This window comes from Mustelus asterias, unplaced genomic scaffold, assembly GCF_964213995.1.
Source record: "Mustelus asterias unplaced genomic scaffold, sMusAst1.hap1.1 HAP1_SCAFFOLD_3522, whole genome shotgun sequence".
Taxonomy (NCBI): Eukaryota; Metazoa; Chordata; class Chondrichthyes; order Carcharhiniformes; family Triakidae; genus Mustelus; species Mustelus asterias.
The window spans coordinates 5,780-20,000 of record NW_027593467.1 but is presented as its reverse complement, the minus strand read 5'-3'; the positions used below and the strand labels follow the sequence as shown (position 1 = coordinate 20,000).

Sequence of the window (14,221 nt, the reverse complement as noted above, 5' to 3'; positions counted from 1 at the left end):
GCGTCTGCATGGTCTCCCCAATGTACCATGCCTCGGGACATCCTTTCCTGCAGCGTATCAGGTAGACAACGTTGGCCGAGTTGCAAGAGTAGGTACCGTGTACCTGGTGGATGGTGTTCTCACGTGAGATGATGGCGTCCGTGTCGATGATCCGGCACGTCTTGCAGAGGTTGCTGTGGCAGGGTTGTGTGGTGTCGTGGTCACTGTTCTCCCGAAGGCTGGGTAGTTTGCTGCGGACAATGGTCTGTTTGAGGTTGTGCGGTTGTTTGAAGGCAAGAAGTGGGGGTGTGGGGATGGCCTTGGTGAGATGTTCGTCTTCATCAATGACATGTTGAAGGCTCCGGAGGAGATGCCGTAGCTTCTCCGCTCTGGGGAAGTACTGGACGACGAAGGGTACTCTGTCCACCGTGTCCCGTGTTTGTCTTCTGAGGAGGTCGGTGCGGTTTTTCGCTGTGGCGCGTCGGAACTGTTGATCGATGAGTCGAGCGCCATATCCTGTTCTTATGAGGGCATCTTTCAGCGTCTGGAGGTGTCTGTTGCGATCCTCCTCATCCGAGCAGATCCTGTGTATTCGGAGGGCTTGTCCGTAGGGGATGGCTTCTTTAACGTGTTTAGGGTGGAAGCTGGAGAAGTGGAGCATCGTGAGGTTATCCGTGGGCTTGCGGTACAGTGAGGTGCTGAGGTGACCATCCTTAATGGAGATCCGTGTGTCCAAGAATGCAACCGATTCCGGAGAGTAGTCCATGGTGAGTCTGATGGTGGGATGGAACTTGTTGATGTCATCATAGAGTTGTTTCAGTGATTGTTCACCATGACTCCAAAGGAAGAAAATGTCATCGATGTATCTCGTGTATAGCATCGGTTGAAGGTCCTGTGCGGTGAAGAAGTCTTGTTCGAACCTGTGCATGAAGATGTTGGCATATTGAGGTGTGAATTTGGTCCCCATGGCTGTTCCTCCCGAAGATACACAAGGCAAACACACCCGGCCGTCCCATCGTTTCAGGCAATGGGAACCCGTTTCGAGAACCTCTCCGGCTATGTCGAGGGCATCCTGAAACCCATTGTACAAAGAACCCCAGCTTTTGTCGCGACACTGCGGACTTCCTACAGAAACTCAGCACACATGGAGCAGTTGAACCAGGAGCACTCCTCGTCACAATGGATGTCTCGGCACTCGACACCAGCATCCCCCACGATGATGGCATTGCTGCAACGGCCTCAGTACTCAATGCCATCAACTGCCAGTTTCCAGATACAATTTTACATCTCATCCACTTCATCCTGGACCACAATGTCTTCACCTTCAACAACCAGTTCTTCATCCAGACACACGGAACAGTGTTCTCCAAGGCGGCCTTCACAACACACGACAGCACAGAGTCGCTGAGCAGAAACTGATAGCCAAGTTCCGCACACATGAGGACGGCCTAAACTGGGATCTTGGGTTCATGTCACACTATCTGTAACCCCCACGACTTGCCTGGGCTTGCAAAATCTCACTAACTGAGGGGTGATCTTATAGAGGTCTGTAAAATAATGAGGGTCACAGATCAGCTCGATAGTCAATATCTTTTCCCAAAGGTAGGGGAGTCTAAAACTAGAGGGCAAAGGTTTAAGGTGAGAGGGGAGAGATACAAAAGTGTCCAGAGGGACAATGTTTTCACACAGAGGGTGGTGAGTGTCTGGAACAAGCTGCCAGAGGCAGTAGTAGAGGTGGGTACAATTTTATCTTTTAAGAAGCATTTAGATAGTTACATGGGTACGATGGGTATAGAGGGATATGGGCCAAATGCGGGCAATTGGGATTAGCTTAGGGGTTTAAAAAAAGGGCGGCATGGACCAGTTGGGCCAAAGGGCCTGTTTCCATGCTGTAAACCTCTATGGCTGTCCTGTCTGGAGACAATCTCTTTAACCTGTGCTGAACCCTCTCTCCACTCACATTGTCTGTACCTTTAAGACTTGATTACCTGTAAAGACTCGCATTCCAACTATTATTCTGTAAATTGAGTTTGTGTCTGTATATAGAACATAGAACATAGAACATAGAAAGTCACAGCACAAACAGGCCCTTCGGCCCACAAGTTGCGCCGATCACATCCCCACCTCTAGGCCTATCTATAGCCCTCAATCCCATTAAATCCCATGTACTCATCCAGAAGTCTCTTAAAAGACCCCAACGAGTTTGCCTCCACCACCACCGACGTCAGCCGATTCCACTCACCCACCACCCTCTGAGTGAAAAACTTACCCCTGACATCCCCCCTGTACCTACCCCCCAGCACCTTAAACCTGTGTCCTCTCGTAGCAACCATTTCAGCCCTTGGAAATAGCCTCTGAGAGTCCACCCTATCCAGACCCCTCAACATCTTGTAAACCTCTATCAGGTCACCTCTCATCCTTCGTCTCTCCAGGGAGAAGAGACCAAGCTCCCTCAACCTATCCTCATAAGGCATGCCCCCCAATCCAGGCAACATCCTTGTAAATCTCCTCTGCACCCTTTCAATGGCTTCAACATCTTTCCTGTAATGAGGTGACCAGAACTGCGCGCAGTACTCCAAGTGGGGTCTAACCAGGGTCCTATAAAGCTGCAGCATTATCTCCCGACTCCTAAACTCAATCCCTCGATTAATGAAGGCTAGTACGCCATACGCCTTCTTGACCGCATATGCTCTGTTTGTGAACACAACTGGTTTGGACGGCACGGTAGCACAGTGGTTAGCACTGCTGCTTCACAGCTCCAGGGACCTGGGTTCGATTCCCGGCTCGGGTCACTGTCTGTGTGGAGTTTGCACATTCTCCTCGTGTCTGCGTGGGTTTCCTCCGGGTGCTCCGGTTTCCTCCCACAGTCCAAAGATGTACGGGTTAGGTTGATTGGCCATGCTAAAATTGCCCCTTAGTGTCCTGGGATGTGTAGGTTAGAGGGATTAGCGGGTAAAATATGGAGGGATATGGGGGTAGGGCCTGGGTGGGATTGTGGTCGGTGCAGACCCGATGGGCCGAATGGCCTCTTTCTGCCCTGTAGGGTTTCGATGATTCTAAGACAACTCCTCACTCACCTGATGATGGAACGGCGCTCCGAAAACTCCCGATTCCAAATAAACCTGTTGGACTTTAACCTGGTGTTGTGAGACTTCTTACTGTGCCCACCCCAGTCCAACGCCAGCATCTCCACATCATCACTGGACACTGATCAGGAGCAGGAACCCTGGCTGATTTCCCCTCTCTCTCTCTAACCCAGGGATCACTGGGCAAGGATCAGGAGCAGGAACCCTGGCTGATTTCCCCTCTCTCTCTCTCTAACCCAGGGATCACTGGACAGGGATCAGGAGCAGGAACCCTGGCTGATTTCCCCTCTCTCTCTCTAACCCAGGGATCACTGGACAGGGATCAGGAGCAGGAACCCTGGCTGATTTCCCCTCTCTCTCTCTAACCCAGGGATCACTGGACAGGGATCAGGAGCAGGAACCCTGGCTGATTTCCCCTCTCTCTCTCTAACCCAGGGATCACTGGACAGGGATCAGGAGCAGGAACCCTGGCTGATTTCCTCTCTCTCTCTCTAACCCAGGGATCACTGGACAAGGATCAGGAGCAGGAACCCTGGCTGATTTCCCCTCTCTCTCTCTCTCTCTAACCCAGGGATCACTGGACAGGGATCAGGAGCAGGATCCCTGGCTGATTTCCCCTCTCTCTCTAACCCAGGGATCACTGGACAGGGATCAGGAGCAGGAACCCTGGCTGATTTCCCCTCTCTCTCTCTCTCTAACCCAGGGATCACTGGACAGGGATCAGGAGCAGGAACCCTGGCTGATTTCCCCTCTCTCTCTCTAACCCAGGGATCACTGGACAGGGATCGGGAGCAGGAACCTGGTCTCTCTCTCTCTCTAACTGAAGACAGATACTGTGTGTTTAGTTTGCGGTTGTCCCTTACCGGATTTGGGATCTCTGTGATGCTCACTGGCTGTTTTTCGAGTGGGCAGAGTGCTGGTGGTGTTACTGTTGGTTTTGGGAGGAGGGGGCACAGAGCAGCTTGTGTTGGGGGCTGGAGACGGGCTCGTCGATACTCTCAGAGGAACCACCTCCATCGCACGCTTCTTCTGTGTTTGTCCATTGGCAACGGGATGAGATACTTGAGCAATGGATCGCTGCCCAACGTGAATCGGAAAGAGAGCAACAGAGGCGATGAATACCCGGAACAGAGGGAACTGAGGCAACCCCACCCTCACCCAGAGGGAGCGAGAGGCTCCCTCACTCCCCACACCCAGAGGGAGCGAGAGGCTCCCTCACTCCCCACACCCAGAGGGAGCGAGAGGCTCCCTCACTCCCCACACCCAGAGGGAGCGAGAGGCTCCCTCACTCCCCACACCCAGAGGGAGCGAGAGGCTCCCTCACTCCCCACACCCAGAGGGAGCGAGTGGCTCCCTCACTCCCCACACCCAGAGGGAGCGAGAGGCTCCTTCACTCCCCACACCCAGAGGGAGCGAGAGGCTCCCTCACTCCCCACACCCAGAGGGAGCGAGAGGCTCCCTCACTCCCCACACCCAGAGGGAGCGAGAGGCTCCCTCACTCCCCACACCCAGAGGGAGCGAGAGGCTCCCTCACTCCCCACACCCAGAGGGAGCGAGAGGCTCCCTCACTCCCCACACCCAGAGGGAGCGAGAGGCTCCCTCACTATCCTCACCCAGAGGGAGCGAGAGGCTCCCTCACTCCCCACACCCAGAGAGAGCGAGAGACTCCCGTCTCCCTCACTACCCACACCCAGAGGGAGCGAGAGGCTCCCTCACTCCCCTCACCCAGAGCGAGCGAGAGACTCCCGTCTCCCTCACTCCCCCTCACCAAGAGGGAGCGAGACTCCCGTCTCCCTCACTCCCCTCACCCACAGCGAGTGAGAGACTCCCGTCTCCCTCACTCCCCCTCACCAAGAGGGAGCGAGACTCCCGTCTCCCTCACTCCCCTCTCCCTCACTCCCCTCACCCAAAGCGAGTGAGAGACTCCCGTCTCCCTCACTACCCCCACCCACAGCGAGTGAGAGACCCCGTATCCCTCACTACCCTCACCCACAGCGAGTGAGAGACTCCCGTCTCCCTCACTACCCTCACCCACAGCGAGTGAGAGACTCCCGTCTCCCTCACTACCCTCACCCACAGCGAGTGAGAGACTCCCGTCTCCCTCACTACCCTCACCCACAGCGAGTGAGAGACTCCCGTCTCCCTCACCACCCTCACCCACAGCGAGTGAGAGACTCCCATCTCCCTCACTACCCTCACCCACAGCGAGTGAGAGACTCCCGTCTCCCTCACTACCCTCACCCACAGCGAGTGAGAGACTCCCGTCTCCCTCACTCCCCTCACCCACAGCGAGTGAGAGACTCCCGTCTCCCTCACTACCCTCACCCACAGCGAGTGAGAGACTCCCGTCTCCCTCACTACCCTCACCCACAGCGAGTGAGAGACTCCCGTCTCCCTCACTCCCCTCACCCACTGTGAGTGAGAGACTCCCATCTCCCTCACTACCCTCACCCACAGCGAGTGAGAGACTCCCGTCTCCCTCACTACCCTCACCCACAGCGAGTGAGAGACTCCCGTCTCCCTCACTACCCCCACCCACAGCGAGTGAGAGACTCCCGTCTCCCTCACCACCCTCACCCACAGCGAGTGAGACTCCTGTCTCCCTCACTACCCTCACCCACAGCGAGTGAGAGACTCCCGTCTCCCTCACTACCCCCACCCACAGCGAGTGAGAGACTCCCGTCTCCCTCACTACCCTCACCCACAGCGAGTGAGAGACTCCCGTCTCCCTCACTACCCTCACCCACAGCGAGTGAGAGACTCCCATCTCCCTCACTACCCTCACCCACAGCGAGTGAGAGACTCCCGTCTCCCTCACTACCCTCACCCACAGCGAGTGAGAGACTCCCGTCTCCCTCACTCCCCTCACCCACAGCGAGTGAGAGACTCCCGTCTCCCTCACTACCCTCACCCACAGCGAGTGAGAGACTCCCGTCTCCCTCACTCCCCTCACCCACAGCGAGTGAGAGACTCCCGTCTCCCTCACTACCCTCACCCACAGCGAGTGAGAGACTCCCGGCTCCCTCACTACCTTCACCCACAGCGAGTGAGAGACTCCCGGCTCCCTCCCTCCCTCACCCACAGCGAGTGAGAGACTCCCGTCTCCCTCACTACCCTCACCCACAGCGAGTGAGAGACTCCCGTCTCCCTCACTACCCTCACCCACAGCGAGTGAGAGACTCCCGTCTCCCTCACTACCCTCACCCACAGCGAGTGAGAGACTCCCATCTCCCTCACTACCCTCACACCCTCACCCACAGCGAGTGAGAGACTCCCGGCTCCCTCGGGAACTATCTTGCCCGCCCAATGACCCCTCCTGCAGGGTGCTGGGCAGGAGTCGGTACGACACTGGGTATAATCGGACAGCATGAGACTCACCGGGCCTGCGGAGCCTCCGCTGCCCCCTGCCGGTTCAGACGGTGCCCCCGGGGGTTTGGCAGAGGGTTTGGGTTCAGGGCTGGTGTCTCGGGTGTCTCGGGTGGCTGTCTGCTTCACCAGAGCCATGGCTCTCTCTGGGATCTGGCAGGGGTCCGAGCACGAATTCTGCCAACTCACCAATTTGTGGCTAACCAGGTCCTTCACCTGGCAACACGGAAACAACAGAGTCACAGCGAAGTCAAACTCTCCCCACACTGTCCCCATCAAACACTCCCAGGACAGGGACAGCACGGGGTTAGATACAGAGTAAAGCTCCCTCTACACTGTCCCCATCAAACACTCCCAGGACAGGTACAGCACGGGGTTAGATACAGAGTAAAGCTCCCTCTACACTGTCCCCATCAAACACTCCCAGGACAGGTACAGCACGGGGTTAGATACAGAGTAAAGTTCCCTCTACACTGTCCCCATCAAACACTCCCAGGACAGGTACAGCACGGCGTTAGATACAGAGTAAAGCTCCCTCTACAGTGTCCCCATCAAACACTCCCAGGACAGGTACAGCACGGGGTTAGATACAGAGTAAAGCTCCCTCTACACTGTCCCCATCAAACACTCCCAGGACAGGTACAGCACGGGGTTAGATACAGAGTAAAGCCCCCTCTACACTGTCCCCATCAAACACCCCCAGGACAGGTACAGCACGGGGTTAGATACAGAGTAAAGCTCCCTCTACACTGTCCCCATCAAACACTCCCAGGACAGGTACAGCACGGGGTTAGATACAGAGTAAAGCTCCCTCTACACTGTCCCCCATCAAACACTCCCAGGACAGGTACAGCACGGGGTTAGATACAGAGTAAAGCTCCCTCTACACTGTTCCCCATCAAACACTCCCAGGACAGGTACAGCATGGGGTTAGATACAGAGTAAAGCCCCCTCTACACTGTCCCCATCAAACACTCCCAGGACAGGTACAGCACGGGGTTAGATACAGAGTAAAGCTCCCTCTACACTGTCCCCATCAAACACTCCCAGGACAGGTACAGCACGGGGTTAGATACAGAGTAAAGCTCCCTCGACACTGTCCCCATCAAACACCCCCAGGACAGGGACAGCACGGGGTTAGATACAGAGTAAAGCTCCCTCTACACTGTCCCCATCAAACACTCCCAGGACAGGTACAGCACAGCGTTAGATACAGAGTAAAGCTCCCTCTACACTGTCCCCCATCAAACACTCCCAGGACAGGTACAGCACCGGGTTAGATACAGAGTAAAGCTCCCTCTACACTGACCCCCATCAAACACTCCCAGAACAGGTACAGCACGGGGTTAGATACAGAGTAAAGCTCCCTCTACACTGTCCCCATCAAACACTCCCAGGACAGTTACAACACGGAGTTAGATACAGAGTAAAGCTCCCTCGACACTGTCTCCATCAAACACTCCCAGGACAGGTACAGCACGGGGTTAGATACAGAGTAAAGCTCCCTCTACACTGTCCCTATCAAACACTCCCAGGACAGGTACAGCAAGGGGTTAGATACAGAGTAAAGCTCCCTCTACACTGTCCCCCATCAAACACTCCCAGGACAGGTACATCACGGGGTAAGATACAGAGTAAAGCTCCCTCGGCACTGTCCCCATCAAACACTCCCAGGACATGTATAGCATGGGGTTAGATACAGAGTAAAGCTCCCTCGACACTGTCCCCATCAAACACTCCCAGGACATGTATAGCATGGGGTTAGATACAGAGTAAAGCTCCCTCTACAAATCTTGATTGGAACCTTTGTAGGTCAAATAGTTCGGATGGGGCAGTTTTTGTGCAGTGTGTGCAGGAGGATTTCCTGACACAATATGTGGATAGGCCGACAAGAGGTGAGGCCACATTGGATTTGGTACTGGGAAATGAACCGGGCCAAGTGTTAGATTTGGTTGTGGGAGAGCACTTTGGAGATAGTGACCACAATTCGGTGTCTTTTGTTATTGCAATGGAGAGGGATAGGGCCGTACGGCAGGGCAAGGTTTACAATTGGGGGAGAGGTAATTATGATGTGATTAGGCAAGAATTAGGGGGCATAAGTTGGGAACAGAAACTGTCAGAGAAAGGAACTAATGCAAAGTGGAACTTTTTCAAGGAACAAATACTGGGTGTCCTTGATAGGTATGTCCCTGTCAGGCAGGGAGGAAATGGCCGAGTGAGGGAACCATGGTTCATGAAAGAGGTGGAATGTCTTGTGAAAAGGAAGAGGGAATCTTATGTAGGGATGAGGAAACAAGGTTCAGATGGCTCGATTGAGGGTTACAAGTTAGCAAGGAATGAGCTGAAAAAGGGGCTTAGGAGAGCTAGAAGGGGACACGAGAAGTCCTTGGCGGGTTGGATCAAGGAAAACCCCAAGGCTTTTTACTCTTATGTGAGGAATAAAAGAATGACCAGGGTGAGGTTAGGGCCGGTCAAGGACAGTAGTGGGAACTTGTGTATGGAGTCAGTAGAGATAGGCGAGGTGATGAATGAATACTTTTCTTCAGTGTTCACCAAGGAGAGGGGCCATGTTTTTGAGGAAGAGAAGGTGTTACAGGCTGATAGGCTGGAGGAAATAGATGTTCGGAGGGAGGATGTCTTGGCAGTTTTGAATAAACTGAAGGTGGATAAGTCCCCTGGGCCTGATGAAATATATCCTAGGATTCTTTGGGAGGCAAGGGATGAGATTGCAGAGCCTTTGGCTTTGATCTTTGGGTCCTCACTGTCCACGGGGATGGTGCCAGAGGACTGGAGAGTGGCGAATGTTGTTCCTCTGTTTAAGAAAGGGAATAGAAATGACCCTGGTAATTATAGACCGGTTAGTCTTACTTCGGTGGTTGATAAATTGATGGAAAAGGTCCTGAGGGATGGGATTTACGACCATTTAGAAAGATGCGGATTAATCCAGGATAGTCAGCACGGATTCGTGAAGGGCAAGTCGTGCCTCACAAATTTGATTGAATTTTTTGAGGAGGTAACTAAGTGTGTTGATGAAGGTAGTGCAGTTGATGTCATATACACGGATTTTAGTAAGGCGTTTGATAAGGTCCCCCATGGTCGGCTTATGAGGAAAGTGAGGAGGTGTGGGATAGAGGGAAAGTTGGCCGATTGGATAGGTAACTGGCTGTCTGATCGAAGACAGAGGGCGGTGGTGGATGGAAAATTTTCGGATTGGAGGCAGGTTGCTAGCGGAGTGCCACAGGGATCAGTGCTTGGTCCTCTGCTCTTTGTGATTTTTATTAATGACTTAGAGGAGGGGGCTGAAGGGTGGATCAGTAAATTTGCTGATGACACCAAGATTGGTGGAGTAGTGGATGAGGTGGAGGGCTGTTGTAGGCTGCAAAGAGACATAGATAGGATGCAAAGCTGGGCTGAAAAATGGCAAATGGAGTTTAACCCTGATAAATGTGAGGTGATTCATTTCGGTAGGACTAATTTAGATGTGGATTACAGGGTCAAAGGTAGGGTTCTGAAGACTGTGGAGGAACAGAGAGATCTTGGGGTCCATATCCACAGATCTCTAAAGGTTGCCACTCAAGTGGATAGAGCTGTGAAGAAGGCCTATAGTGTGTTAGCTTTTATGAACAGGGGGTTGGAGTTTAAGAGCCGTGGGGTTATGCTGCAACTGTACAGGACCTTGGTGAGACCACATTTGGAATATTGTGTGCAGTTCTGGTCACCTCACTATAAGAAGGATGTGGAAGCGCTGGAAAGAGTGCAGAGGAGATTTACCAGGATGCTGCCTGGTTTGGAGGGTAGGTCTTATGAGGAAAGGTTGAGAGAGCTTGGGCTGTTCTCTCTGGAGCGGAGGAGGCTGAGGGGAGACTTAATAGAGGTGTATAAAATGATGAAGGGGATAGATAGAGTGAACGTTCAAAGACCATTTCCTCGGGTGGATGGAGCTATTACAAGGGGGCATAACTATAGGGTTCGTGGTGGGAGATATAGGAAGGATATCAGAGGTAGGTTCTTTACGCAGAGAGTAGTTGGGGTGTGGAATGGACTGCCTGCAGTGATAGTGGAGTCAGACACTTGAGGAACAATTAAGCGATTATTGGATAGGCACATGGAGCACACCAGGATGACAGGGAGTGGGACAGCTTGATCTTGGTTTCAGATAAAGCTCGGCACAACATCGTGGGCTGAAGGGCCTGTTCTGTGCTGTACTGTTCTATTCTAATCTATTCTATTCAATTCTACACTGTCCCCCATCAAACACTCCCAGGACAGGGACAGTACGGGGTTAGATACAGAGTAAAGCTCCCTCTCCACTGTCCCCATCAAACACTCCCAGGACAGGTACAGCACGGGGTTAGATACAGAGTAAAGCTCCCTATACACTGTCCCCATCAAACACTCCCAGGACAGGTACAGCACGGGGTTAGATACAGAGTAAAGCTCCCTCTACACTGTCCCCATCAAACACTCCCAGGACAGGTACAGCACGGGGTTAGATACAGAGTAAAGCTCTCTCTACACTGTCCCCATCAAACACTCCCAGGACAGGTACAGCACGGGGTTAGATACAGAGTAAAGCTCCCTCTACACTGTCCCCATCAAACACTCCCAGGACAGGTACAGCACGGGGTTAGATACAGAGTAAAGCTCCCTCTACACTGTCCCCATCAAACACTCCCAGGACAGGTACAGCACGGGGTTAGATACAGAGTAAAGCTCCCTCGACACTGTCCCCATCAAACACTCCCAGGACAGGTACAGCACGGGGTTAGATACAGAGTAAAGCTCTCTCTACACTGTCCCCATCAAACACTCCCAGGACAGGTATAGCACGGGGTTAGATACAGAGTAAAGCTCCCCCTACACTGTCCCCATCAAACACTCCCAGGACAGGGACAGCACGGGGTTAGATACAGAGTAAAGCTCCCTCTACACTGTCCCCATCAAACACTCCCAGGACAGGTACAGCACGGGGTTAGATACAGAGTAAAGCTCCCTCTACACTGTCCCCATCAAACACTCCCAGGACAGATACAGCACGGGATTAGATACAGAGTAAAGCTCCCTCTACACTGTCCCCATCAAACACTCCCAGGACAGATACAGCACGGGGTTAGATACAGAGTAAAGCTCCCTCTACACTGTCCCAGCCAAACACTCCCAGGACAGGTACAGCACGGGGTTAGATACAGAGTAAAGCTCCCTCTACACTGTCCCCATCAAACACTCCCAGGACAGGTACAGCACGGGGTTAGATACAGAGTAAAGCTCCCTCTACACTGTCCCCATCAAACACTCCCAGGACAGGTACAGCACGGGGTTAGATACAGAGTAAAGCTCCCTCTACACTGTCCCCATCAAACACTCCCAGTACAGGTACAGCACGGGGTTAGATACAGAGTAAAGCTCCCTCTACACTGTCCCCATCAAACACTCCCAGGACAGGTACAGCACGGGATTCGATTCCCGGCTCGGGTCACTGTCTGTGTGCAGTTTGCACATTCTCCCCGTGTCTGCGTGGGTTTCCTCCGGGTGCTCCAGTTTCCTCCCACAGTCCGAAAGACGTGCTGGTTAGGGTGCATTGGCCGTGCTAAATTCTCCCTCAGTGTACCCGAACAGGTGCCGGAGTGTGGTGACTTGGGGGATTTTCACAGTGACTTCATTGCAGTGTTAATGTAATCCTTACTTGTGACTAATAAATCAAATTTAAACTTTAAAGTTAGGGTGATGATGAGGGTTAAGGGTTGAGGGCAAGGGGTGAGGGTGAAGGGTTAAGGGTGAAGGGTGAAGGGTGAAGGGTGAAGGGTGAAGGGTTAAGGGTTAAGGGTAAAGCGTAAAGGGTTAAGGGTTAAGGGTTAAGGGTTAAGGGTTCGGGTGAGGGTTGTGGGTTGAGGGTTGAGGGTTGACGGTTAAGAGTTGAGGGTTGAGGGTGAAGAGTTAAGGGTGAAGAGTTAGGGTGAGGGTTGAGGGTTGAGGGTTAAGAGTTGAGGGTTGAGGGTGAAGAGTTAAGGGTGAAGGGTTAGGGTGAGGGTGAGGGTTGAGGGTTAAGGGTTGAGGGTTAGGGTTAGGGCGAGGGCAAAGGTTGAGGGTTAAGGGGTGAGAGTTAGGGTGAGGGTGAGGGTTTAGGGTTAGTGTTAGGGTGAGGGCAAGGGTTAAGTGTTGAGGGTTAGGGTGAGGGTTAAGAGTTGAGGGTTGAGGGTGAAGAGTTAAGGGTGAAGAGTTAGGGTGAGGGTTGAGGGTTAAGGGTTGAGGGTTAGGGTTAGGGCGAGGGCAAAGGTTGAGGGTTAAGGGGTGAGAGTTAGGGTGAGGGTGAGGGTTGAGGGTTTAGGGTTAGTGTTAGGGTGAGGGCAAGGGTTAAGTGTTGAGGGTTATGGGTTGACGGTTGAGGGTTAAGGGGTGAGAGTTAGGGTTAGGGTGAGGGTTGAGGGTTAAGGGTTAATGGTTGAGGGTTGCGGGTTAAGGGGTGAGAGTTAGGGTTAGGGTGAGGGTTGAGGGTTAAGGGTTAATGGTTGAGGGTTGCGGGTTAAGGGGTGAGAGTTAGGGTTAGGGTGAGGGTTGAGGGTTAAGGGTTAATGGTTGAGGGTTGTGGGTTAAGGGGTTAGGGTTAGGGTGAGGGTTAAGGGTTAATGGTTGAGTGTTGAGGGTTAAGGGGTGAGAGTTAGGGTTAGGGTGAGGGTTGAGGGTTAAGGGTTAATGGTTGAGGGTTGCGGGTTAAGGGGTTAGGGTTAGGGTGAGGGTTGAGGGCGAGGGCAAGGGTTGAGGGTTGAGGGTTAAGGGGTGAGGGTTAGGGTGAGGGTTGAGGGTTGAGGGTTAAGGGTTAATGGTTGAGGGTTGCAGGTTAAGGGGTTAGGGTTAGGGTGAGGGTTGAGGGCGAGGGCAAGGGTTGAGGGTTGAGGGTTAAGGGGTGAGGGTTAAGGGTTGAGGGTTAAGGGGTGAGAGTTGAGGGAGGGGCGGGAGGGCGGAGGGGCGGGAGGGGCGGGAGGGGCGGGAGGGCGGGGGACGGGAGGGGCGGGAGGGCGGGGGACGGGAGGGGCGGGAGGGCGGAGGGCCGGAGGGCAGAGGTTAGGGTGCTGCCGGGCTGTGCCAGTTACTTGCCTTGACGTGGTAGAGGGTGAAGTGTTTGGAAACAGCACACTGGCGATCGACCAGGAAGCAGTAACGGCGCCGTTCCTCCACCAGTGCATCCGTGTAACCCTTGGCGACCAACTGGTCCAGTTCAGACTGCCTGCAACTGATTAACTCCACAAACTGCAATCAGAGGGGGCAAGGTGTGGGTGGGGGGCAGAGCGAACAGAGTTAGAGACACAGCCAGTCCCCCAGAACATCACGAACCGTGCCAGCTCCGGACCCCGTCACAACTCCTCACTGTATTATCGTCACTTGTATTCACATACTGTGAAAAGTATTGTTTCTTGCGCGCGAGACAGACAAAGCATACTGTTCATAGAGATGGAAAGGAGAGAGTGCAGAATGTAGTGTTACAGTCATAGCTAGGGTGTAGAGAAAGATCAACTTAGTGCAAGGTAGGTCCATTCAAAAGTCTGACAGCAGCAGTGGGACAGAGAGACAGAAAAAAATAACTTACTGTGGATGCTAGAATCGGAAATCGAGAGAGAAAATGCTGGAAAATCTCAGCGGGTCTGACAACCTCTGTGAGGAGAGAAAAGAGCCAACGTTTCGAGTCCAGATGACCCTTTGTCAAAGCTCCATAATCCAGGCCCACAACTCCCCCCTTCCGGTGCCAGTGCTGAGGGAGTGCCGCACTGTCAGAGGGTCAGTGCTGAGGGAGTGCC

General features: G+C 53.4%; 1 protein-coding gene across 1 annotated transcript in view; it reads right to left on the bottom strand.

Annotated features, from left to right (window-relative positions):
- The window catches only part of LOC144490626 (BAR/IMD domain-containing adapter protein 2-like), a gene marked incomplete at both ends in the record, with an annotated part of 19,949 nt that extends 6,273 nt beyond the window's left edge, over positions 1-13,676 (bottom strand). Inside the window, 3 exons of the mRNA XM_078208334.1 lie at positions 3,929-4,142; positions 6,444-6,647; positions 13,524-13,676. Of these exons, the coding sequence (XP_078064460.1) occupies positions 3,929-4,142; positions 6,444-6,647; positions 13,524-13,676 (571 nt within the window). The remainder of the gene's footprint in view (positions 1-3,928; positions 4,143-6,443; positions 6,648-13,523) is intronic.
- Between the last annotated feature and the right edge of the window lie 545 nt (positions 13,677-14,221).